Raw genomic sequence first — 25,350 nt, forward strand, 5'->3', positions numbered from 1 at the left:
TTCCATCCCTCCCCGGGGCCCTATCTACCTGAAAGCTTTGAAAATGGGTTGCCTCATTATCCTGAGGTACTTGGCTGAGGAGTGGCCAAAGCTAACTCGTTCTTAGCCAATAAAATAGTGGAAAGACACAACAGGTTCATCAGATTAACATGTTGCATGTGTACTGCATCAGAGCCGAAAAGAAGGAAAATAATGTCTTCTATCGTGCCAATCATGTCCTCAAAGCACATTACAGACTGAACATATTTGAGCTAATCAGGGAGTCAGCATGGGTTTGTGAAGGGCAAGACATGTCTGACTAATCTGGTTGAATTTTTTTTGAGGGCACTAGGAGAGGAATATCTATACGGACTTTCAGAAGGCATTTGATAAGATTCCGCACAAGACATTAACAAAAATGGAAGTGCAATGAATTGGAGGTAACCTTGTGACTTGGATCAGTAATTGGTTTGTAGAAATCTGGAACTCTCTCTTCCAAAAAGCTGCGGATGCTGGGGCAATTGAAAGATTGAGAGATCTTCTGTTAGGAAAGGGTATTAAGGGATATAGATCAGAAGCAGGTAAATGGGGCCATGATTTAATTGAATGGCAGAACAGGCTCGAGGGGTTGAATGGCCTACTCCTGTTCCTATGAATGGGGGGGTGGGGGTAGGAGTAGGGTGATGGCAGATGCACTGACAGACTGCAGCTGAAGATGGTGGTTAACCCACTTGTGGTGATTAGGAGACAAAACCACCACCTTTTATTGTGATCATGGTGGAGGCACAATGTAAGAATTAACATTGAAAAGCCAGTGAAGTGGTGGTAAAAATGGTTAAAAACGAAGGCCTGCGGATAAAGTGATAACAGAACAAGTCCGTCATGGCTGCCGAGGAAGTCCACCTCCTTAGCCACGTGGAAATAGATTACCGTAGAAAACGTGGTGTTCATCTCTAGATAGAATACAAGATGATGTTAACAAACTTGTAGAATGGGCGTCTAATTGGCAAATGAACTTCAATATAGGTAGATATGAAGTGGTGCATTTTGATAGGAAGAAATAAGGAGGCCACCTACTCATTGGAAAGTAAGAGTCTAAGTAGGATGAAGGCACAAAGGAATCTAGGAGTATAGATTCACAAATCATTAAAAAGGTCACATCACAGGTTAACAGGGCCATAAAAATGTAAACAAAGCAATAGGGTTCATTTCTAGGGAGAGAGAATAGAAAAGCAGAGAAGTTGTATCGAACCTTGGTTAGACCACATTTGGTTCTCCATATTATAAAAAAAATAGAGGCATTGGAGAACATGCAAAAAAGATTTAAAAGTATGATCCCAGAACTGAGGGATTACAATCATCAGGAAAGATTGAACATGCTGAAGCTCTTTTCTCTAGAAAAGAGTAAACAGAGGTGACCAGATAGAGATCTTTAAGATTATGAAAGGGTTGAATGGGGTAGATATAGAGAAAATTGTGGAGGAGTCCAAAACTAAGGACCATAAATATAAGATAGCAACTAATAACAACTTGCATTTATATAGACCTGGATTGTACGGTAGTGATGACATACTCAGAGTACACCTTGGAAATACACTACAGGTTCGGGATTTCCATATGAGCTGAATCCCGAACTTACAATCTGTCAATGATTGGTTAGGATTTGGAATGCACTGCCCGATAGGCTGCTGGAAACAGATTCAATAGTAGCCTTCAAAAGGGAATTGGATAAATACTTGAAGAAAAACTTCCAGGGATATGGGGAAAGAGCTGGGGAGTGGTATTAACTGGATTGCTCTTCGAAAGAGCTGGGGCAGACTCGATGGACCAAATGTTCCCCTTTTGTGCTGCACTATTCTATGATTGTAAACAGACGTCAAGACAAGTGTCCAAAAGATTGCTTAAAGAGGTAGGTTTTAAGGAGCAACTTAAAAGGAGGAGAGGTGGAGAGGTTTAGGGAGGAAATTCCATGGTGTGGGACCCAGATGGTTGAAGGTACAGCTATCAATGGTGAGGTGAAGAGACTGGGGGTTGCACAAGAGGCCAAAGGTGGAGCAATGCGAAGTACTTGAATGAATGTAGGGCTGGAGGAAGTTACAGAGATAGAGAGGGGGCCAAGGCAACGGAGGGATTTGAATACTAGGATGCAAACTTTAAGATTGAGGCTTTAGGGGACCATAATCTAATGTAGCTTAGCGAGCACAGGGGTGATGGGTGAACGAGACTTGGTGAGAGTTAGGATATGAACAGCATAGTTTTGGATGAGCTGAAGTTTTTGGAGAGTGGAAGATGGGAGGCCGACCAGATGAGCATTGGAATAGTTGAGTCGGCAAAAGCATGGATGAGAATTTTAGCAGCAAGTGGAGATGGACAATGTTATGGAAGTGGAAGTAGGCAATCTGTGTGATGGAGAGGAAATGGGGTCAGAAGGTCAGTTAGGGGTCAAATAAGATGCTGAGATTGCAAACAGTCTGGTTCAACCAGCATGAGATACTAAGTCTTGAATTTGAGAGAGTGAGGGTTTTAGTTGAAAAAAGGGCATCAAAGGTGGAAGAAAGGGAAAGGTTAAGTAGATCAACAGCTGAGGAAATATCATTACGAATGGAAGGCCAAAGTGCTTTTGTAAATGATTTGGGGATCGCGGGGGGGGGGGGGGGGGGGAGGAGTTAATGGGGTTGGAGGAGGTAGGGGATTGTGGGTGGTGAGGAATACAAGGAAGTGGTCAGAAGCAGCTTAGTCTTTGATCGAGGCCATATGAGTAGAGACGCCATGTGAGAGGGCAAGGCCGAGGGGGTGGCTGGGCTGTGAATATGGGTAGGAGAGTTTATATGAAGGGAGAGGTGAAGAGAGGACAGGGGGGGGGCAGTGAATTCACAGAGTGGTGGTGAGGTGAGTTGCAATGGAGATTGAAATCAACAAGGCAGATTCATCACTTTGTGCAGAGACAGAGGAAGGAAAGGAGGGAGAATATCTCAAAGAAACTCAGCGTGAGCTTGGAGGGCGGGTAGAGGACAAGAAAGAGGGGGGGGGGGTAACAAGATCAGGTTCTCGAAAGAGAAGCTACTGGAGACGGGGGTGGGGGTGGGGGGGGAGAGGGGAAAGAGACCAAGGTGTGATTTGGCAACAAAGGCCACACCACCACCGCGGCAGTTTGGGCAGAAAGTATAGTATAGAAAGGCTTCTATAAAAGGGCAAGGTCAAGATTCTGTTAAAGCCCGACGTGAATGCAGATGTCCACAGTAAAGTCATGGATGGCAAGGGCCTTGTGCACAGCAGGTAATAGGAAGCCCTAGAGTAACGTACTCAGAGTTGATTCTGTAGTTGTAGAATGCTGCCATGGCGAGCAAAATTTGGCTCTCTCTCAATTAACTTGAACTCCTTTTTTTGGAGGTGGTTAAATGCCCTGAATATATATAAATTACAAAACTCTCAAGCTATTTTCCCACTAAAATTAGCCAAAGGGGCAAGGTACCAAAACTGGTGATTATTTTACTAAAAAAATTTCTGGAAGAACAAATATTGAATATGCAACTGTTGTATACATACTTAAAAGAACATTAAAAATTCCTGAGACCATTCTTTATTTCTTATAAGGAACACCATGATTATTGCACCGAAATGAACCATGAATAGATCTATATAGTAAAATGTAATTAGCTGCATAATCAATAAGGTCAGTAAGATAGCTGTGACAAAATATAGTTACAAAGATTGTCTGATTTACAAGCTTAAATTAAACCATTACAACTTCCAGGAGAAAATTAATACTTATTTTCTCTGCACTGATAAAATATACATTGCAAATTAATAATGCACTACACTGATCCCTACTGCTATTCTTTGTTTCTATAGTGCCTATTCTATTCTAGCTCATTAAGGAACTGCATTTATCTTGAGCTTACAGTGATTCGCTACTCTGTAGGGACTACTTGTGTGCAAGTCATGGATGATTGTTACAAAGCTCAAATTATAGTTGTCTAATGTTCAACACAACCAAAAAAACAAGACAGAATTGCTTCAATAATAATAGAAAATCCTTAAAAGTACACAGCAAGTTAAACCAGCATATTGAAGAGGAGGGCAGATTAATGCTTCGGGTCGAATACTCCATTAGCACTCTACTGCGATAAAAGTCTCACCCAACACATTAACCTAGCCTCTTTATTTAGCTGCTGACCGACCTGAAATTAAATGTTCGCATTTCCAACAATTTCTTTATTGCCTTTGAGAATTCTTGGAAAAATAAAATGAGAATATTTCTAAGAATCCTATGGTCCTTTTAAAAAAACATTCACTTGAACAGATAACTTTTGATGCTCAGAATTGCAAGAAGCAGGACAGCCATCTTGTTTGTGGAACAGAAACAAGTTGAGTGTCACAGGCCCCATTTCCAACCTGCGTTCGCTCCCATTCCTCGATGCTCTTATGCCGGCATCAGAGCCTCTTAAAAGTTATTGCTATTCAAAAAGAAAAGAGTAGATAGCTTTCATATAAAATGTCAACAAGATAGATCTGTTGACATTTTCATGCCATGCCTACAATTCAACGAGCAGCTGTTCATGGAAAGTGCAAACACAGCCAGTGCGCAATCGATTGGCATCTCTTACAGTATTTGAAGTTTATACGCTTAAGTTCTATGCAACCCTTCCCCCCTCCTAAAATAAAATGTGAGTGTGTGGAAATTGGTTACACTCACCATATATAGCTACAGATGATAAGGAATGCTCTCGTACTATTGAATTTATCCCTACCCAGGACTTTTAATGGCATGCTCAACATTTCCATGGTGTCAAAAGAAAAAAACAGATGGGAATGTAAACCAGTTAAACAAAAACACATATTCAAGCAGTTTAAAAAATGAATCAAGTATATCCCAGATTGTGTCTCAGCTTATGGTCTTTTTCTTGATCTCATGTCCTGCGATCCTTACAATCCATTTGAAGTTGCTACTAGAAATTTGAATGCGGAGCAACGGTACTCTGATTGAGAGCTCGGTTGAGGATCCAGTATTCGAGGCATTCTAGAGCTGGTGGATAGGTCCGGATTTCAAATTTATTAGCAAACAAGCTGTTTTTTTCACTCAACCACTTCAAATCCTCAGGTCCATAAATACAAATACCTCTGACGTAATGACCTGCAAGATATAAAATAGTGCAATACATTATATACAGTCTGATAAAAGTTCACAACTACAGTAGCAAGATGTTTATTAATCACTCAACTGCGTCAAACATGAGTTGCAAGTTCAGGTTTTTCCCAGTACAATAATGGTGCAAGTTCCTGGTTTTAAAAATCAATTAACATATCCTTGCTCTAAAACAAACAAGCAGATTAAATACAACTACAATAAGTTAGCAAACAGAATTATTGGCTGTTGCATGTTTAAAGCGTGCAGCAGATGGCAAAGTGCCAGAACTGATACATAATGGAAGCTCTCAGCAATGGCCAAACTAGTTACCCTGGTAGGTAAAGGGCGTGGAGAACAAAATAATAAAGTATATTCTCCCAGTGTGAAGGCTTCAGCTCCCACAAGTTGATTAAGAGGTTTTCCCGTAGAAGTAAAATGAGTAATGCATTTATAGGCATTTCTTCGGTTTACAAAGATGTTTACTTAAGTCAGGGAGAGGCCAATAAGACAAGTCAGAGAAATGCTCAACTGTTTTATATTACCAAACATGTGGCATGAAGGTACAAGTAATGATTAAACACAAAAGAAATTCAGACTGAAGGTAGGGGGTGGGAAGTGCTCCCTTTGCTATATGAAATATCATTAATGCGCATTTGACCACGGTGTTGACTACAATGAGCTGCTTTACAATCAGAACCATAATACAGGTTGAGGATTGTTTGCTTTGTAACAATATTTTAAATCCAGAGTCAACATAAAGTATTGCCCGGACTGCTCTCTCGGACCTGAAAGTGCTTATATGATTGACAGTTGCATTTACAAATTTTCTGATTACTGATTTTCATTTACAAATCAGGTTCCGCGGTAAGGTGGGGGGAGTGGCGGTCGAACGCATGTGTGAAACCCGGAAGTTAAGTCAGCGGGCAATTTCAGATTGATTGAAATTCTGATTTCTAGCTTTTGCGTCTCCAAGCTGCACAGCGGTTGAGATGTGTACCCGCAGGATGCGATCCGCAGTGCGCTATTTAAAGGGCCAATGTAGAAATGGAATTTGGAGGAGCAAGGGGTTTAGGATGGATGCACACAGGGTAAGGGCAGCATCCAGATTCAATGATGCTTCCCTTGAATTAGCGCTGGGTGCAGTCAGGAGCAGGAGGGACACCCCCCACCAATGGGAGGAAGAAATCTGCTGCTGTCACCAAGGCGGCGTAGGTGGAAGATTTCGAGGGGGTGAGCAACAGGAGAATTGTGCCCCGGTCTTGGATGCAGTCCTGGAAGTGGTTTAATGGCTTAATCAGGTGCGGAAAAGGGAGTACATTTGATAATTCACCTACATCCTGTGGTGTAGCCCCGCCCCCCTTTCACTCGGTCTTACCAAGTGTTTTCCATCACATCACTCCTCACGCCCATGTATGTTTCAGCCACATTCATCCTTCAGTTTCTATGCAATTCCTCACCTCCCTATATATCCTTCCACCGTTACCACTCACCCCAATCCTTATGCTATGGGATGCATTTACCTCAGTCACCTGCACTGAATGTCCTGCATCCATTAGTCAGTCACTCAGTCTGTTTTTTCACCCCTTATAGAAGGGAATGCAAAACCTGAGGGAAGGGAGGGCAAAACCTGAGGAAGAAGACTGGAGGTGGGTCTCCAGAAATAATCCAGCTCAGATACAGAGGAGCCTCTACCCTCAGTTGAAGATGGAGAGATAGGGGGCTTCCAGATTGCTGGTAACTGAATTAAAAATATCTCTGACACACATGCTGACTTTATTTCAATGACTGAACTATGAGAAGCTCGAGCATGGCGATCGTTACTTTGCCATGACTAATTCATATCTCCTTTTTGCCTTCTAGGGCCTTCACGCATACAGGGGTTGGGGGTAATATATTAGTTTAGATAGAGGATTGGCTAACGAACAGAAAACAGAGAGTAGGGATAAATGATTCATTCTCGGGATGGCAATCAGTAATCAGTGAGGTGCTGCAGGGATCAGTGCTGGGACCCCAACTATTTACAATCTATATTAACGACTTGGAGGAGGGGACTGAGTGTAACATAGCCAAGTTTGCCGATGATACAAAGATGGGAGGAAAAGCAGTGTGTGAGGGGACACACAAATCTGCAAAAGGACATAGACAGGCTAAGTGAGTAGGCAAAAATTTGGCAAATGGAGGATAGTGTTGGAAAGTGTGAGGTCATGCACTTTGGCAGAAAAAAAATCAAAGAGCAAGTTTTTATTTAAATGGAGAAAGATTGCAAAGTGCTGCAGTACAGCAGGACCTGGGAGTACTTGTGCATGAAACACAAAAGGTTAGTATGCAGGTACAGCAAGTGATTAGGAAGGCCAATGGAATCTTGGCCTTTATTGCAAAGGGGATAGAGTATAAAAGTAGGGAAGTCTTGTTACATTTATACAGGGTATTGGTGAGGCCATCACCTGCAATACTGCGTGCAGTTTTGGTTTCCATATTTACGAAAGGATATACTAGCTTTGGAGGCAGTTCAGAGAAGGTTCACGAGGTTGATTCCGGAGATGAAGGGGTTGACTTATGAGGAAAGGTTGGGCAGGTTGGGCCTCTACTCATTGGAATTCAGAAGAATGAGAGGTGATCTTATCGAAATGTATAAGATTATGAGGGGGCTTGGCAAGGTGGATGCAGAGAGGATGTTTCCGCTGATAGGGGAGTCTAGAACTAGAGGGCACAATCTTAGAATAAAGGGCCACCCATTTAAAACTGAGATGAGGAGAAATTTCTTCTCTGAGGGTTGTGGATCTGTGGAATTTGCTGCCTCAGAGAGCTGTGGAAGTTGGGACATTGAATAAATTTAAGACAGAAATACAGTTTCTTAAACAATAAGGGAATAAGGGATTATGGAGAGCGGGTAGGGAAGTGGACTTGAGTCCATGATCAGATCAGCCATGATTGTATTAAATGGCCTTCTCCTGCTCCTATTTCTTATGTTCTTATAAAAGAGGAAATAACAGAGGCTCTAACCATCATTTTCCAGTCCTCTCTGGCTTCAGGTGTGGTGCCAGAGGACTGCTAATGTGGTACCTTTGTTTAAGAAGGGAGAAAGGAATAGACTGAGTAATTACAGGCCTATCAGCCTAACCTCAATGGTGGGAAAATTATTGGAAAAAATCCTGAAGGACAGGATAGATTTTCATTTAGAAAGACACAGATTAATCAAGGACAGTCAGCACGGATTTGTTAAGAGAAGGTCGTGTCTGCCTAACTGGATTGAATTTTGAGAGGAGGTAACCAGGAGGGTCGATGAGGGCTAAGCATATGATGTAGTGTATATGGATTTTAGCAAAGCTTTTGATAAGGTCCCACATGGTAGACTGGTCACGAAAGTAAAAGCCCATGGGATCCAGGGCAAAGTGGCAAGTTGGATCCAAAATTGTCTCAGAGACAAGAAGCAAAAGGTAATGGTTGATGAGTGTTTTTGTGACTGGAAGGATGTTTCCAGTGGGGTTCCACAGGGCTCAGTACTAGGTCCCTTGCTTTTTGTGGTATACATCAACGATCTAGACTTGAATATAGGGGGTATGATTAGGAAGTTTGCAGATGATACTAAAACCAGCTGTGTGGTTGATAATGAAGAAGAAAGCTGCGGACTGCAGGAAGATATCAATCAACTGGTCAGGTAGCAGAACAGTGGCAAATGGAATTTAATCCAGTGAAGTGTGAGGTAATGCATTTGGAGAGGGCCAACAAGGAAAGGGAAGAAGTGCAGAGGAACAGATCCCTGAAGGTAGCAGGCCAGCTAGATAAGGTGGTGAAGAAGGCATACGGAATACTTGCCTTTATTAGCCGAGGCAAAGAATACAAGAGCAGAAGGGTTGTGCTTGAACTGTATAAAACACTGGTCAGGCCACAGCTGGAGTACTGCGTGCAGTTCTGGGTCACCGCATTGCAGGAAGGACGTGAGGGTACAGAGGAGATTTATGAGGATGTTGCCGGGAGTGGAGAATCTTAGCTATGAGGACAGATTGGATAGGCTGGATTTGTTTTCCTTGGAACAGAGGAGGCTGAGGAGAGACCTCATTGAGGTGTATAAAATTATGAGAGGCCTAGATGTAGTGGATAGAAAGGGCCTATTTCCCTTATCTGAGGGGTCAACAACCAGGGGGCATAAATTTAAAGTAATTGGTAGAAGGTTTAGAAAGGATGCGAGGGAAAATTTCTTCACAGAGGGTTGTGGGAGTCTGGAACTCACTGCCTGAAGGGGTGGTAGAGGCAGAAACCCTCACTATATTTAAAAAGTACTTGAAGTGCTGTAACCTGCAGGGCTTATGGACCTAGAGCTGGAAAGTCGGATTAGGCTGGATAGCCTCTTGTTGACTGGCGTGGACATGATGGGCCAAAATGGCCTCCTTCCGTGCTGTAAACGTCTATGATTCTAGGAGGCTGCAGATGTCTACCACCACCGGACGTGACAATCTCAGCCTGCAGAAGTACTGCTCTTCCGAGAGTTTAAGGAAGCCGAGCCTCTGTTTGTACACCCTGTTACATGGGTAGTGCCTCCTGCAACCTCAGAGTCTATGTTGGCCATCCCTTTCCTGTGCACCTGCTGATCTCACCACAGCACGTCATCACTGCCATGGATTCTCTTCTGTTTCTGATATGATGCCTCCCATCCTGCTGCTGTCTGTTTGATAGGCTCCAGACTTTTCCAAAACCTCTATGCTGACAAGAACACTTTGCTAAACGTTTGCCAGAGGGAAGTGACAAAGCAACTATATGAACTGAACCTTTATTAAGATCGGGCATTCTGAGGTTTAAGACCCCGATAAACTGCACCTGAAACTCGGGCCCCGGGAAACCAGTGCTGGAGGCAGTGTTGAATCCAAAGGAAAAAGTTAAATTAATTTCAAAGGCCCCTCATTTGCATGTAATTGAGATCAAATGGTGTCTTAATTGCCTGGGATAATGATTGTGCCTCCAGCAAGCAGGTTGCTCGCACGCAGCCAAACATGCCTCAGTTAAACCCAGAAGTCGGCGTCTTGGAGCCGGGTTTTGGTCGCGCTTTATTTTTCTCCGATTTTAAAGTATGAAACCGACCTCAATCCACCCATTCTTGCCTGTTAAAATTACTCCCTAAAAGTAGCAACGCAGGTTACAAAGCCATAAACATTTTAGAACAAAGCTCCGGGGTTCAATCCTAGAGGACTTGAATTCAAAAGCAGATAAGTTATGATAAACTTGTACAGAACTTTAGTTTGATCACACTCAAGAGTACTGTGCACAATTCTGGTTTCCGTATTACAAAAAGGATAGAGGCTTTAGAGACAGTGCAATAAAGATTTACAAGGATGATCCCAGAACTAAGAGGATACAACTAAACAGGAAAGACTGAACACGCGGGAGCTCTTTGCTCTAGAAAAGAAAAGACCGAGAGGTGACCGGATAGAATAGTTTGATAGAATAGACGAGAAGATGTTTCCATTTGTGGGGGTGACCAAAACTGAAAGCCATAAATATAAGATAATCATGACTAAATTAAATGAAGATTTCAGGGGAAACTTCTTTACTCAGAGAGTGGCGAGAATGCGGTACTTACTTACCACATGGAGTGATTGATGCATTTAAGGGGAAGTTAGATAAATACACGAGGGAGAAAAGAATGAAGGATATGTTACTTGGGTGAGATGAAGTGAAGTGGGTGGAACCTTGTTTGGAACATGATCAGCATAGACCTGAATTACCGGTTTCTGTGCTGTAAAACTTTATGAAAAGCCCCGACGTCGCTTCTAGTTTGTTACCAATTAAACTTAATAACAAATCTTGCCTGCTGTCAGAAATGGTAGTAATTCATAATGGCCCAGAATTTGCGGTGGGTAATAACAGCGAACTAACAGCATTCGCGGTTATTACCCCTTTGAAACTGACCCCAACTTCAGGATGCAGTCCGTATCCGGCCCACCAAGGCCTGACTGAGGTTGAACGTCCGCTGCACCTGACCCACCCCACGCACATCAGAAGGCGAGTCATTGACTCCGAGGCAGCAGGAGAGTCATAACCAAAAACAGAGGCGGGCAAATCGAATGTGCCATTCGCTGCATTAATGTGTCATCACACTCAAAACCTCAAGCTGTAAATTATTCTGAGTCGAGTCATGGCTGCTCATCCCAATGACTCTTTTACCAAAGAAAGAGATCGATCGGTGCAGCTGCGGGGGGAGGGCGGTTCTCATCGGGAGAGGATAACAGAGTTCAAGGACTCCAGGTAATTGTACACGATTGTAGTTCAGACCTTGCAAAGCCTTGGACTCCTGTACTTCGCACACGAGAAAGAGAACACCTCTCACGTCGGAAGCCATGCAGTCTTCAGCCGCTCTGCCAAACAGCTTTCTCGATTGAGTGATCAATCATTTCATTCATATAGTAACGGAAGATTTTATATTACATTGTGCATTTCAGATATATCTGACTACAATTTGAATTTATGTTTATAAATTATTGGGAGGGTAGAAATGATCAACACTGAGTTGACCTGTTTCAAATTTAACAATTTAACACTTTGCTCTCAACAAGGTGCGCTGTCCCTTTAAGGTTGTTATATAGAAACATAGAAAATAGGTGCAGGAGCAGGCCATTTGACCCTTCGAGCCTGCACCACCATTCAATATGATCATGGCCGATCATGCAACTTTTATACCCCATTCCTGCTTTCTCTCCATACACCTTGATCCCTTTAGCCGTAAGGGCCACATCTAACTCCCTTCTGAATATATCTAACGAACTGGCCTCAACAACTTTCCCTGGTAGAGAGTTCCACAGGGTCACAATTCTCTGAATTAAGAAGTTTCTCCTCATCTCGGTCCTAAATGGCTTACCCCTTATCCTTAGACTGTGACCCCTGGTTCTGGACTTCCCCAACATCGGGAACATTCTTCCTGCATCTAACCTGTACAGTCCCATCAGAATTTTATATGTTTCTATGAGATCCCCTCTTATTCTTCTAAATTCCAGTGAATATAAGCCTAGTCGATCCAGTCTTTCTTCATATGTCAGTCCTACCATCCCAGGAATCAGTCTGGTGAACCTTCGCTGCACTCCCTCAATAGCAAGAATGTCCTTCCTCAGATTAGGGGACCAAAACTGTATACAATATTCAAGGAGTGGCCTCACCAAGGTCCTGTACAACTGTAAGACCTCCCTGCTCCTATACTCAAATCCTCTTCGCTATGAAGGCCAACATGCCATTTGCCTTCTTCACCACCTGCTGTACCTGCATGCCAACTTTCAATGACTGATGTACCATGACACCTAGGTCTCGTTGCACCTGCCCTTTTCCTAATCTGTCATCATGAAGATAATATTCTGCCTTCCTGTTATTGCCACCAAAGTGGATAACCTCACATTTATCTACATTATACTGCATCTGCCATGTATTTGCCCACTCACCTAACCTGTACAAGTCAACGTGCAGCCTCTTAGCATCCTCCTCACAGCTCACACTGCCACCCAGCTTAGTGTCATCTACAAGCTTGGAGGTATTACATTCAATTCCTTTGTCTAAATCATTAATCCATATTGTAAATAGCTGGGGTCCCAGCACTGAACCTTGCGGTATCCCACTAGTCACTGCCTGCCATTCTGAAAAGGACCCATTTATTCCTACTCTCTGAGTTGGGAGCAGCGTCGGAGGTGTGTGGAGGGGCCTACAAAAGGCCGCGAGGTCGGGCGGTGCGTCGCTGAGTTGGGAGCAGCGTTGGAGGTGCGTGGAGAGGCCTACAAAAGGCCGCGAGGTTGGGTGGTGCGTCGCTGAGTCGGGAGCAGCGTCGGAGGTGCGTGGAGAGGCCTACAAAAGGCCGCGAGGTCGGGTCGTGCATTGCTGAGTCGGGAGCAGCGTCGAGGAGGTGCGTGGAGAGGCGTGCTTGTGTAGCTACAGGGAGAAGGCAAAAAAGCAGAAAGAAATAGAAAGGTGACGTCACAGCCAAGGGGGTAAGTGATTGGCGAGTAGTTTTTATTTTTCTCTTCTAAAACAGCGAGTAAACTTTAGCATTGTTGTTGCCAATTTAAGTGTATCTAAGGGTTAAGTCATGGCAGGAGAGCTCAGTCATGTGATATGCTCCTCCTGTACCATGTGGGAACTCAGGGACACTTCTGGTGTCCCTGACAACTACGTGTGCGGGAAGTGTATCCGCCTCCAGCTCCTGACGGACCGCATTGCAGAATTGGAGCTGAGGGTGGATTCACTCTGGAGCATCCACGATGCTGAGAATGACGTGAGTATCACGTGTAGCGAGTTGGTCTTACCGCAGGTGAAGGGTCCACAGCCAGCTAGGGAATGGAAGACCAGCAGGAAGAGCAGTGCGGTCATCCCCCTGCAAAACAGATACACCGTTTTGAGTACTGTTGAGGGGGATGACTCATCAGGGGAGGGCAGCAGCAGCCAAGTTCATGGCACCGTGGCTGGCTCTGCTGCACAGGAGGGCAGGAAAAAGAATGGGAGAGCAATATTTTTAGGGGATTCGATTGTAAGGGGAATAGATAGGCGTTTCTGCGGCCGCAACCGAGACTCCAGGATGGTATGTTGCCTCCCTGGTGCAAGGGTCAAGGATGTCTCGGAGCGGGTGCAGGACATTCTGAAAAGGGAGAGTGAACAGCCAGTTGTCGTGGTGCACATTGGTACCAAAGATATAGGTAAAAAAAAAGGATGAGGTCCTACGAGACGAGTTTAAGGAGCTAGGAGCCAAATTAAAACGTAGGACCTCAAAAGTAGTAATCTCGGGATTGCTACCAGTGCCACGTGCTAGTCAGAGTAGGAATCGCAGGATAGCTCAGATGAATACGTGGCTTGAGCAGTGGTGCAGCAGGGAGGGATTCAAATTCCTGGGGCATTGGAACCGGTTCTGGGGGAGGTGGGACCAGTACAATCCGGATGGTCTGCACCTAGGAACCAATGTCCGAGGGTGAGTGTTTGCTAGTGCTGTTGGGGAGGAGTTAAACTAATATGGCAGGGGGTTGGGAACCAATGCAGGGAGACAGAGGGAAACAAAAAGGAGACAAAAGCAAAAGACAGAAAGGAGATGAGTAAAAGTGGAGGGCAGAGAAACCCAAGGCAAAAAACAAAAAGGGCCACTGAATATAAAGGGGCTGCAGGAGGGGTCAAAACTAAAAATCATGGTTTAAAAACTAGTATTAAAACACTCTACCTAAACGCATGCAGCATTCGAAATAAAGTAAATGAGTTGACGGCACAAATCATTACAAATGGGTCTGATTTGGTGGCCATTACAGAAACGTGGTTGCAGGGTGGCCAAGATTGGAAGTTAAACATACAGGGGTATCTGACGATTCCGAAAGATAGACAAGAAGGGAAAGGAAGTGGGGTAGCTCTGTTAATAAAGGATGATATCAGGGCAGTTGTGAGAGATGATATTGGCTCTAATGAACAAAATGTTGAATCATTGTGGGTGGAGATTAGAGATAGTAAGGGGAAAAAGTCACTGGTGGGCGTAGTTTATAGGCCCCCAAATAATAACTTCACGGTGGGGCGGGCAATAATGAAGGGAATAATGGAGGCATGTGAAAAAGGAACAGTAGTAATCATGGGGATTTTAACCTACATATCGATTGGTCAAATCAAATCGCGCAGGGTAGCCTGGAGGAGGAATTCATAGAATGCATACGGGATTGTTTCTTAGAACAGTATGTTACAGAACCTACAAGGGAGCAAGCCATCTTAGCTCTGGTCCTGTGTAATGAGACAGGAATAATAAACAATCTCCGAGTAAAAGATCCTCTCGGAATGAGTGATCACAGTATGGTTGAATTTGTAATACAGATTGAAACATAGAAACATAGAAAATAGGTGCAGGAGCAGGCCATTCAGCCCTTCTAGCCTGCACCGCCATTCAATGAGTTCATGGCTGAACATGAAACTTCAGTACCCCCTTCCTGCTTTCTCGCCATAACCCTTGATCCCCCGAGTAGTAAGGACTTCATCTAACTCCCTTTTGAATATATTTAGTGAATTGGCCTCAACTACTTTCTGTGGTAGAGAATTCCACAGGTTCACCACTCTCTGGGTGAAGAAGTTTCTCCTCATCTCGGTCCTAAATGGCTTACCCCTTATCCTCAGACTGTGACCCCTGGTTCTGGACTTCCCCAACATTGGGAACATTCTTTCTGCATCTAACCTTTCTAAACCCATCAGAATTTTAAACGTTTCTATGAGGTCCCCTCTCATTCTTCTGAACTCCAGTGAATACAAGCCCAGTTGATCCAATCTTTCTTGATAGGTCAGTCCCGCCATCCCGGGAATCAGTCTGGTGAACCTTCGCTGCACTCCCTCAATAGCAAGAATGTCCTTCCTCAAGTTAGGAGACCAAAACTGTACACAATACTCCAGGTGTGGCCTCACCAAGGCCCTGTACAACTGTAGCAACACCTCCCTGCCCCTGTATTCAAATCCCCTCGCTATGAAGGCCAACATGCCATTTGCTTTCTTAACCGCCTGCTGTACCTGCATGCCAACCTTCAATGACTGATGTACCATGACACCCAGGTCTCGTTGCACCTTCCCTTTTCCTAATCTGTCACCATTCAGATAATAGTCTGTCTCTCTGTTTTTACCACCAAAGTGGATAACCTCACATTTATCCACATTATACTTCATCTGCCATGCATTTGCCCACTCACCTAACCTATCCAAGTCACTCTGCAGCCTAATAGCATCCTCCTCGCAGCTCACACTGCCACCCAACTTAGTATCATCCGCAAATTTGGAGATACTGCATTTAATCCCCTCGTCTAAATCATTAATGTACAATGTAAACAGCTGGGGCCCCAGCACAGAACCTTGCGGCACTCCACTAGTCACTGCCTGCCATTCTGAAAAGTACCCGTTTACTCCTACTCTTTGCTTCCTGTCTGACAACCAGTTCTCAATCCACGTCAGCACACTACCCCCAATCCCATGTGCTTTAACTTTGCACATTAATCTCTTGTGTGGGACCTTGTCGAAAGCCTTCTGAAAGTCCAAATATACCACATCAACTGGTTCTCCTTTGTCCACTTTACTGGAAACATCCTCAAAAAATTCCAGAAGATTTGTCAAGCATGATTTCCCTTTCACAAATCCATGCTGACTTGGACCTATCATGTCACCATTTTCCAGATGCACTGCTATGACATCCTTAATAATTGATTCCATCATTTTACCCACTACTGAGGTCAGGCTGACCGGTCTATAATTCCCTGTTTTCTCTCTCCCTCCTTTTTTAAAAAGTGGGGTTACATTGGCTACCCTCCACTCCATAGGAACTGATCCAGAGTCAATGGAATGTTGGAAAATGACTGTCAATGCATCCGCTATTTCCAAGGCCACCTCCTTAAGTACTCTCGGATGCAGTCCATCAGGCCCTGGGGATTTATCGGCCTTCAATCCCATCAATTTCCCCAACACAATTTCCCGACTAATAAAGATTTCCCTCAGTTCCCCCTCCTTACTAGACCCTCTGACCCCTTTTATATCCGGAAGGTTGTTTGTATCCTCCTTAGTGAATACCGAACCAAAGTACTTGTTCAATTGGTCCGCCATTTCTTTGTTCCCCGTTATGACTTCCCCTGATTCTGACTGCAGGGGACCTACGTTTGTCTTCACCAACCTTTTTCTCTTTACATACCTATAGAAACTTTTGCAATCCGCCTTAATGTTCCCTGCAAGCTTCTTCTCGTACTCCATTTTCCCTGTCCTAATCAAACCCTTTGTCCTCCTCTGCTGAGTTCTAAATTTCTCCCAGTCCCCAGGTTCGCTGCTATTTCTGGCCAATTTGTATGCCACTTCCTTGGCTTTAATACTATCCCTGATTTCCCTAGATAGCCACGGTTGAGCCACCTTCCCCTTTTTATTTTTACGCCAGACAGGAATGTACAATTGTTGTACTTCATCCATGCGGTCTCTAAATGTCTGCCATTGCCCATCCACAGTCAACCCCCTAAGTATCATTCGCCAATCTATCCTAGCCAATTCACGCCTCATACCTTCAAAGTTACCCTTCTTTAAGTTCTGGACCATGGTGAGGAAGTAGTGTCTCAAACGAGCGTACTATGCTTAAACAAAGGGGACTGCAGTGGGATGAGGGCAGAGTTGGCTAAAGTAGACTGGAAACACAGACTAAACGGTGGCACAATTGAGGAACAGTGGAGGACGTTTAAGGAGCTCTTTCATTGTGCGCAACAAAAATATATTCCAGTGAAAAAGAAGGGTGGTAAGAGAAGGGATAACCAGCCATGGATAACCAAGGAAATAAAGGAGTATCAAATTAAAAACCAATGCGTATAAGGTGGCCAAGGTTCATGGGAAACAAAAAGATTGGGAAAATTTTAAACAACAGCAAAGAATGACTAAGAAAGCAATAAAGAAAGGAAAGATAGATTACGAAGGTAAACTTGCGCAAAACATAACAGATAGTAAAAGCTTTTACAGATATATAAAATGGAAAAGAGTGACTAAAGTAAATGTTGGTCCCTTAGAAGATGAGAAGGGGGATTTAATAATGGGAAATGTGGAAATGGCTGAGACCTTAAACAATTATTTTGCTTCGGTCTTCACAATGGAAGACACAAAAACCATGCCAAAAATTGTTGGTCACAGGAATGTGGGAAGGGAGGACCTTGAGACAATCACTATCACTAGGGGGGTAGTGCTGGACAGGCTAATGGGACTCAAGGTCGACAAGTCCCCTGGTCCTGATGAAATGCATCCCAGGGTATTAAAAGAGATGGCGGAAGTTATAGCAGATGCATTCGTTATAATCTACCAAAATTCTCTGGACTCTGGGGAGGTACCAGCGGATTGGAAAGCAGCTAATGTAACGCCTCTGTTTAAAAAAGGGGGCAGACAAAAGGCAGGTAACTATAGGCCGGTTAGTTTAACATCTGTAGTGGGGAAAATGCTTGAAACTATCATTAAGGAAGAAATAGTGGGACATCTAGGTAGGAATAGTGCAATCAAGCAGACGCGGCATGGATTCATGAAGGGGAAATCATGTTTAACTAATTTACTGGAATTCTTTGAGGATATAATGAGCATGGTGGATAGAGGTGTACCGATGGATGTGGTGTATTTAGATTTCCAAAAGGCATTCGATAAGGTGCCACACAAAAGGATACTGCAGAAGATAAAGGTATGCGGAGTCAGAGGAAATGTATTAACATAGATAGAGAATTGGCTGGCTAACAGAAAGCAGAGAGTCGGGATAAATGGGGCCTTTTCGGGTTGGAAATCGGTGGTTAGTGGTGTGCCACAGGGATCGGTGCTGGGACTACAACTGTTTACAATATACATAGATGACCTGGAAGAGGGGACAGAGTATAGTGTAACAAAATTTGCAGATGACACAAAGATTAGTGGGAAAGCGGGTTGTGTAGAGGACACAGAGAGGCTGCAAAGAGATTTATGTAGGTTAAGCAAATGGGCTAAGGTTTGGCAGATGGAATACAATGTCGGAAAGTGTGAGGTCATCCACCTTGGGGAAAAAAAAAAAACAGTAAAAGGGAATATTATTTGAATGGGGAGAAATTACAACATGCTGCGGTGCAGAGGGACCTGGGGGTCCTTGTGCATGAATCCCAAAAAGTTAGTTTGCAGGTGCAGCAGGTAATCAGGAAGGCGAATGGAATGTTGGCCTTCATTGCGAGAGGGATGGAGTACAAAAGCAGGGAGGTCCTGCTGCAACTGTATAGGGTATTGGTGAGGCCGCACCTGGAGTACTGCGTGCAGTTTTGGTCACCTTACTTAAGGAAGGATATACTAGCTTTGGAGGGGGTACAGAGACGATTCACTAGGTTGATTCTGGAGATGAGGGGGTTACCTTATGATGATAGATTGAGAAGATTGGGTCTTTACTCGTTGGAGTTCAGAAGGATGAGGGGTGATCTTATAGAAATATTTAAAATAATGAAAGGGATAGACAAGATAGAGGCAGAGAGGTTGTTTCCACTGGTCGGGGAGACTAGAACTAGGGGGCACAGCCTCAAAATGCGGGGGAGCCAATTTAAAACCGAGTTGAGAAGAAATTTCTTCTCCCAGAGGGTTGTGAATCTATGGAATTCTCTGCCCAAGGAAGCAGTTGAGGCTAGCTCATTGAATGTATTCAAGTCACAGATCAATAGATTTTTAACCAATAAGGGAATTAAGGGTTACGGGGAGCGGGCGGGTAAGTGGAGCTGAGTCCACGGCCAGATCAGCCATGATCTTGTTGAATGGTGGAGCAGGCTCGAGGGGCTAGATGGCCTACTCCTGTTCCATGTTCTTATGTTCTTATGGTCTTCCTGTCTGCCAACCAGTTCTCCATCCACGTCAATACATTACCCCCAATACCATGTGCTTTAATTTTGCACACTAGTCTCATGTGGGACCTTGTCAAAAGCCTTTTGAAAGTCCAAATACACCACATCCTCTGATTCTCCCTTGTCCACTCTACCAGTTCCATCCTCAAAAAATTCTAGAAGATTTGTCAAGATTGATTTCCCTTTCATAAATCTATGCTGACTTGGACCGATCCTGTCGCTGCTTTCCAAAAGCACTGCTATTATATCTTTAATAATTGATTCCAACATTTTCCCTACTACTGCTGTCAGGCTAACTGGTCTATAATTCCCTGTTTTCTCTCTCCCTCCTTTTTTAAAAAGTGGGGTTACATTAGCTACCCTCCAATCCATAGGAACTGATCCAGGGTCTATAGAATGTTGGAAGATGACCACCAATGCATCCACTATTTCTAGGGCCACTTCCTTAAGTACTCTGGGATGCAGACTATCAGGCCCTGGGGATTTATCGGCCTTCAATCCCATCAATTTCCCTAACACAATTTCCAGACTAATAAGGATTTCCCTCAGTTCCTCCTTCTTACTAGACCCTCTGACCCCTTTTATATCCGGAAGGTTGTTTGTGTCCTCCTCAGTGAATACCAAACCAAAGTACTTGTTCAATTGGTCTGCCATTTCTTTGTTCCCAGTTATGACTTCTCCTGATTCTAACTGCAAGGGACCTACATATGTCTTTACTAACCTTTTTCTCTTTACATATCTATAGAAGCTTTTGCAGTCTGTTTTAATGTTCCCTGCAAGCTTCCTCTCTTACTCTATTTTCCCTGCCCCAATCAAACCCTTTGTCCTCCTCTGCTGAGTTCTAAATTTCTCTCAGTCCCCGGGTTCATTGCTATTTCTGGCCAATTTGTATGCCACTTCCTTGGCTTTAATACTATCCCTGATTTCCCTTGATAGCCACGGTTGAGCCACCTTCCCTTTTTTATTTTTACGCCAGACAGGGATGTACAATTGTTGAAGTTCATCCATGTGATCTTTAAATGTCTGCTATTGCCTATCCACCGTCAACCCTTTAAGTATCATTCGCCAATCTATCCTAGCCAATTCACATCTGATACCATTGACGTTTATTTTCTTTAAGTTCAGGACCCTAGTCTCTAAATTAACTGTGTCATTCTCCATCTTAATGAAGAATTCTACCATATTATGGTCACTCTTCCCCAAGGGGCCTCGCACAACAAGATTGCTAATTAATCCTCTCTCATACACAACACCCAGTCTAGGATGGCCAGCTCTCTAGTTGGTTCCTCAACATATTGGTCTAGAAACCCATCCCTTATACACTCCAGGAAATCCTCCTCCACGGTTTTGCTACCAGTTTGGTTAGCCCAATCTATATGTGGATTAAAGTCGCCCATGATAACTGCTGTACCTTTACTGCACGCATCCCTAATTTCCTGTTTGATGCCATCCCCAACCTCAGTACTACTGTTTGGTGGTCTGTATTAATTCAGAAACTAGGATCCTGAACTTAAGAAACGGTAACTTCGACGGTATGAGGTGTGAATTGGCTAGAATAGACTGGCAGAGGATACTTAAAGGGTTGACGGTGGATAAGCAATGGCAAATATTTAAAGTCACATGGATGAACTTCAGCAATTGTACATCACTGTCTGGAGCAAAAATAAAACGGGGAAGATGGCTCAACCATGGCTAACCAGGGAAATTAAGGATAGTGTTAAAACCAAGGAAGAGGCATATAAATTGGCTAGAAAATGCAACAAACCTGAGGACTGGGAGAAATTTAGAATTCAATAGGACTAAGGGTTTAATTAAGAAGGGGAAAATAGAGTGAGAGAGGAAACTTGCAGGGAACATAAAAATTGACTGCAAAAGCTTCCATAAATATGTGGAGGGAAAAAGATTAGTAAAGGCAAACGTAGGTCCCTTGCAGTCAGATTCAGGTGAATTTATAATGGGGAACAAAGAAATGGCACACCAACTGAACCAATACTTCGGTTCTGTCTTCACAAAGGAACATATAAATAACCTTCTGAATGTACTAGGGGACAGTGGGTCTAGTGAGAATGAGGAACTGAAAGATATCCTTATTAGGTGGGAAATTGTGTTAGGGAAATTGATGGGATTAAAGACCGATAAATCCCCGGGTCCTGATAGTCTGCATCCCAGAGTACTTAAGGAAGTGGCCGTAGAAATAGTGGATGCATTGGTGATCATTTTCCAACAATCTATCGACTCTGGATCAGTTCCTATGGACTGGAGGGTAGCTAATGTAACACCACTTTTTAAAAAGGAGAGAGAGAGAGAAAACGGGTAATTATAGACCGGTTAAGCCGGACATCAGTAGTGGGGAAAATGTTGGAATCAATCATTAAGGATGAAATAGCAGCCCATTTGGAAAGCAGTGACAGGATCGGACCGAGTCAGCATGGATTTATGAAAGGGAAATCATGCTTGACGAATCTTCTGGAATTCTTTGAGGATGTAACTAGTAGAGTGGACAAGGGAGAACCAGTGGATGTGGTGTATTTGGACTTTCAAAAGTCTTTTGACAAGGTCCCGCACAAGAGATTGGTGTACAAAATCAAAGCGCATGGTATTGGGGGTAATGTATTGACGTGGATAGAGAACTGGTTGGCAGACAGGAAGCAGAGAGTCGGGATAAACGGGTCCTTTTCAGAATGGCAGGCAGTTACTAGTGGGGTGCCGCAGGGTTCAGTGCTGGGACCCCAGCTCTTTACAATATACATGGACGATTTGGATGAAGGAAGAGAGTGTAATATCTCCAAGTTTGCGGATGGCACTAAACTGGGTGGCGGTGTGAGCTGTGAGGAGGACGCTAAGAGGCTGCAGGGTGACTTGGACAGATTAGGTGAGTGGGCAAATACTGTGGATAAATGTGAGGTTATCCATTTTGGGGGCAAAAACACAAAGGCGATTATCTGAATGGTGGCAGACTAGAAAAAGGGGCGGTGCAACGAGACCTGGGTGTCATGGTTCATCAGTCACTGAAAGTGGGAACGCAGGTACAGCAGGTGGTAAAGGCAGCAAATGGTATGTTGGCCTTCATAGCTAGAGGATTTGAATATAGGAGCAGGAAGGTCTTACTGCAGTTGTACAGGGCCTTGATGAGGCCTCACCTGGAATAGTGTGTTCAGTTTTGGTCTCCTAGTCTGAGGAAGGACGTTCTTGCTATTGAGGGAGTGCAGCGAAGGTCCACCAGACTGATTCGCGGGATGGCTGGGCTGTCACATGAGGAGAGACTGGATCAACTGGGCCTTTATTCATTGGCGTTTAGAAGGATGAGAGGGGATCTCATGGAAACACAAGAGTCTGACAGGACGGGACAGGTTAGATGCGGGAAGAATGTTCTTGATGTTGGGGAAGTCCAGAACCAGGGGACATAGTCTTCGGATAAGTGGTAGGCCATTTAGGACTGAGATGAGGAGAAACTTCTTCACTCAGAGTTGTTGACCTGTGGAATTCCCTATAGCAGACAGTTGTTGATGCCAGTTCATTGCATATATTCAAGAGGGAGTTAGATATGGCCCTTATGGCTAAGGGGATCAAGGGGTATGGAGAGAAAGCAGGAAAGGGATACTGAAGGAATGATTAGCAATGATCTTATTGAATGTCGGTGCAGGCTCGAGGGGGCGAATGGCCTACTCCTGCACCTATTTTCTATGTTTCTACGTACACAACTCCCACTAGCGTTTTCTGCTCTTTGGTGTTCCGCAGCTCTACCAATACAGATTCCACATCATCCAAGCTAATGTCCTTCCTTACTGTTGCGATAATCTCCTCTTTAACCAATATCTCTTCTAGGTAGGTGTAGGTGAGTGGCCTGAGCGGGACTTTGCGATTGGTGCGCAACCGTGCAGCCATACACCTCAGCAAAAAATAGTTGTGTGGCCCTCAGCAGCTCACCAAAACTTGTTAAGTGGTCCTCCAGTCCAAATAGTTGTCTACCCTTGTTGTAAATGGTACACACGACAGCCACGGTGCACCGGTGATGGAGGGAGTGAATGTTTAAGGTGGAAAATGGGGTGCGAATCAAGTGGGCTGCTTTGTTCTGGATGGTGTTGAGCTTCGAGTGTTGTAGGAGCTGCACTCATCCAGGCAAGTGGCTTGTAGATGGTGGAGAAGCTTTGGGGAGTCAGGAGCCGAGACACTCAGCGCAGAATACCCAACCTCTGACCTGCTCTTGTAGCCACAGTATTTATATGGCTGGTCCAGTTCGGTTTCTGGTCAATGGTGACCCCAAGGATGTTGGTGTGGATTTGGCGATGGTAATGCCTTTCAATGTCAATGGACAGTGGTTAGACTCTTGTTGGAGATGATCATTGCCTGGCACTTGTGAAGTGTGAATGTTACTTGCGACTTATCACCCCAAGATGGAATGTCGTCCAGGTCTTGCTGCATACGGGCTCAGACTGCTTTATTATCAGAAGAGTTGCGAATGGAACTGAACACTGTGCAACCATCGGCAGAAAATCCCACTTCTGACCCTATGATGGAAGGAAGGTCATTAATGAAGCAGCTGAAGATGGTTGGGGACTAGGGCATTACCCCGAGGAACTCCTGCAGTGATGGCAGAGGCAGAGATGATTTTCCTCCAACAATCACAAATATTTTCCTTTGTGCTCTGTACGACTCTAGCTAGAGGAGAGTTACAAGGGTTCTTTGATGCCACACTCAGTCAAATGCTGCCTTGATGGTCAAGGGCAGTCACTCTCACCTCACCCTTGTAATTCAGCTCTTTGTCCAGGCGTAGCTAGATCTGACACACAATTCTTCAGCACAAGAGTCAGGATGTTGTCAGGGCCCGTAACCTTTTCTGTATCCAGTGCGCTCAGCTTTTCTTGATATCACGTGAAACAAAGTGAATTGGCTGAAGACTGGTTTCTATGAAGAGGAGGAGGCCAAGATCGATCATCCACTCGGCACTTCTGGCTAAAGGTGGTTGCAAACGCTTCATCCTTGGCTTTTGCACTCAAGTGCTGGGCTCCGCCATCATTGAGGATGAGGATGTTCATGGAGCCTCCTCCTCCTGTCAGTTGTTTAATTGTCCACAACTGGATGTGGCAGAACAGCAGAGCTTTGATCTGATTTGTTGGTTGTGGGATTGCTTAGCTCTGCTCTTCTACACTCCTCATTGAACCAGGGTTGGTCCCCTGGCTTGATGGTAATGGTAATGGTAGAGTGAGGGATATGCTGAGACAGGTGGTTACAGATTGTGGTGGAATACAATTCTACTGCTGCTGATGGCTCACAGCATCTCATGGATGCCCAGTTTTGAGCTGCTAGATCTATTCTGGATCTACGCCATTAGCATGGTATTAGTGCCACACAGTATGATGGAGTGTCCTCAGTGTGAAGACAGGACTTTGTCTCTACAAGAACTGTGTGGTGGTCACTCCTATCCATACGGTCATGTACAGAGAATGAGGTCAAGTAGGTTTTTCCCTTGTGTTGGTTCTCTCACCACCTGCCAAGTCTAGTAACTATGTCCTTCAGGGCTCGGCCAGTAATGGTGCTACCGATCCACTCTTGGTGATGGACATTGTAGCCCCCACCCAGAGTACATTGTGCTCTGTTAAATACCCCATTAAATTTTAGGCCTTGTTGGATTAGATGTAACTGGGGTTTTAACAGCTTATTGACTACGAAACAATCGTTATGACCATGAAAAACTCATTTTGATTTTATGGAGTGTCAAATTTCTCCATAATGATGCAAATTACAATTTAAGAAACTTTAAACCAAACTATATTTTTTTTAAAGTTTGTTCATATTTATTTCAGGCTCACCTTTTCCCCAGGTGAGAGCCCCAATCTTCGTTTTGCTCTCCAACATTTTGAGAAAACCTGAATAAAAGCAACTTTTCACTTCCTGGTTCCCTGTCTGAGAATTCTGCACCGTGAT

At 44.1% G+C, this 25,350-nt stretch overlaps 1 protein-coding gene across 1 annotated transcript in view; it reads right to left on the reverse strand.

Annotated features, from left to right (window-relative positions):
* Nucleotides 1-4,802: 4,802 nt before the first annotated feature.
* Nucleotides 4,803-25,350, reverse strand: part of LOC139263807 (N-acetyllactosaminide beta-1,6-N-acetylglucosaminyl-transferase-like) — a 53,783-nt gene continuing 33,235 nt past the window's right edge. Inside the window, exon 3 of the mRNA XM_070879860.1 lies at nucleotides 4,803-5,113. Within this exon, the coding sequence (XP_070735961.1) occupies nucleotides 4,929-5,113 (185 nt within the window). The 3' untranslated portion in view covers nucleotides 4,803-4,928. The remainder of the gene's footprint in view (nucleotides 5,114-25,350) is intronic.

Source organism: Pristiophorus japonicus, chromosome 5, assembly GCF_044704955.1.
Source record: "Pristiophorus japonicus isolate sPriJap1 chromosome 5, sPriJap1.hap1, whole genome shotgun sequence".
NCBI classification, from domain to species: domain Eukaryota; kingdom Metazoa; phylum Chordata; class Chondrichthyes; family Pristiophoridae; genus Pristiophorus; species Pristiophorus japonicus.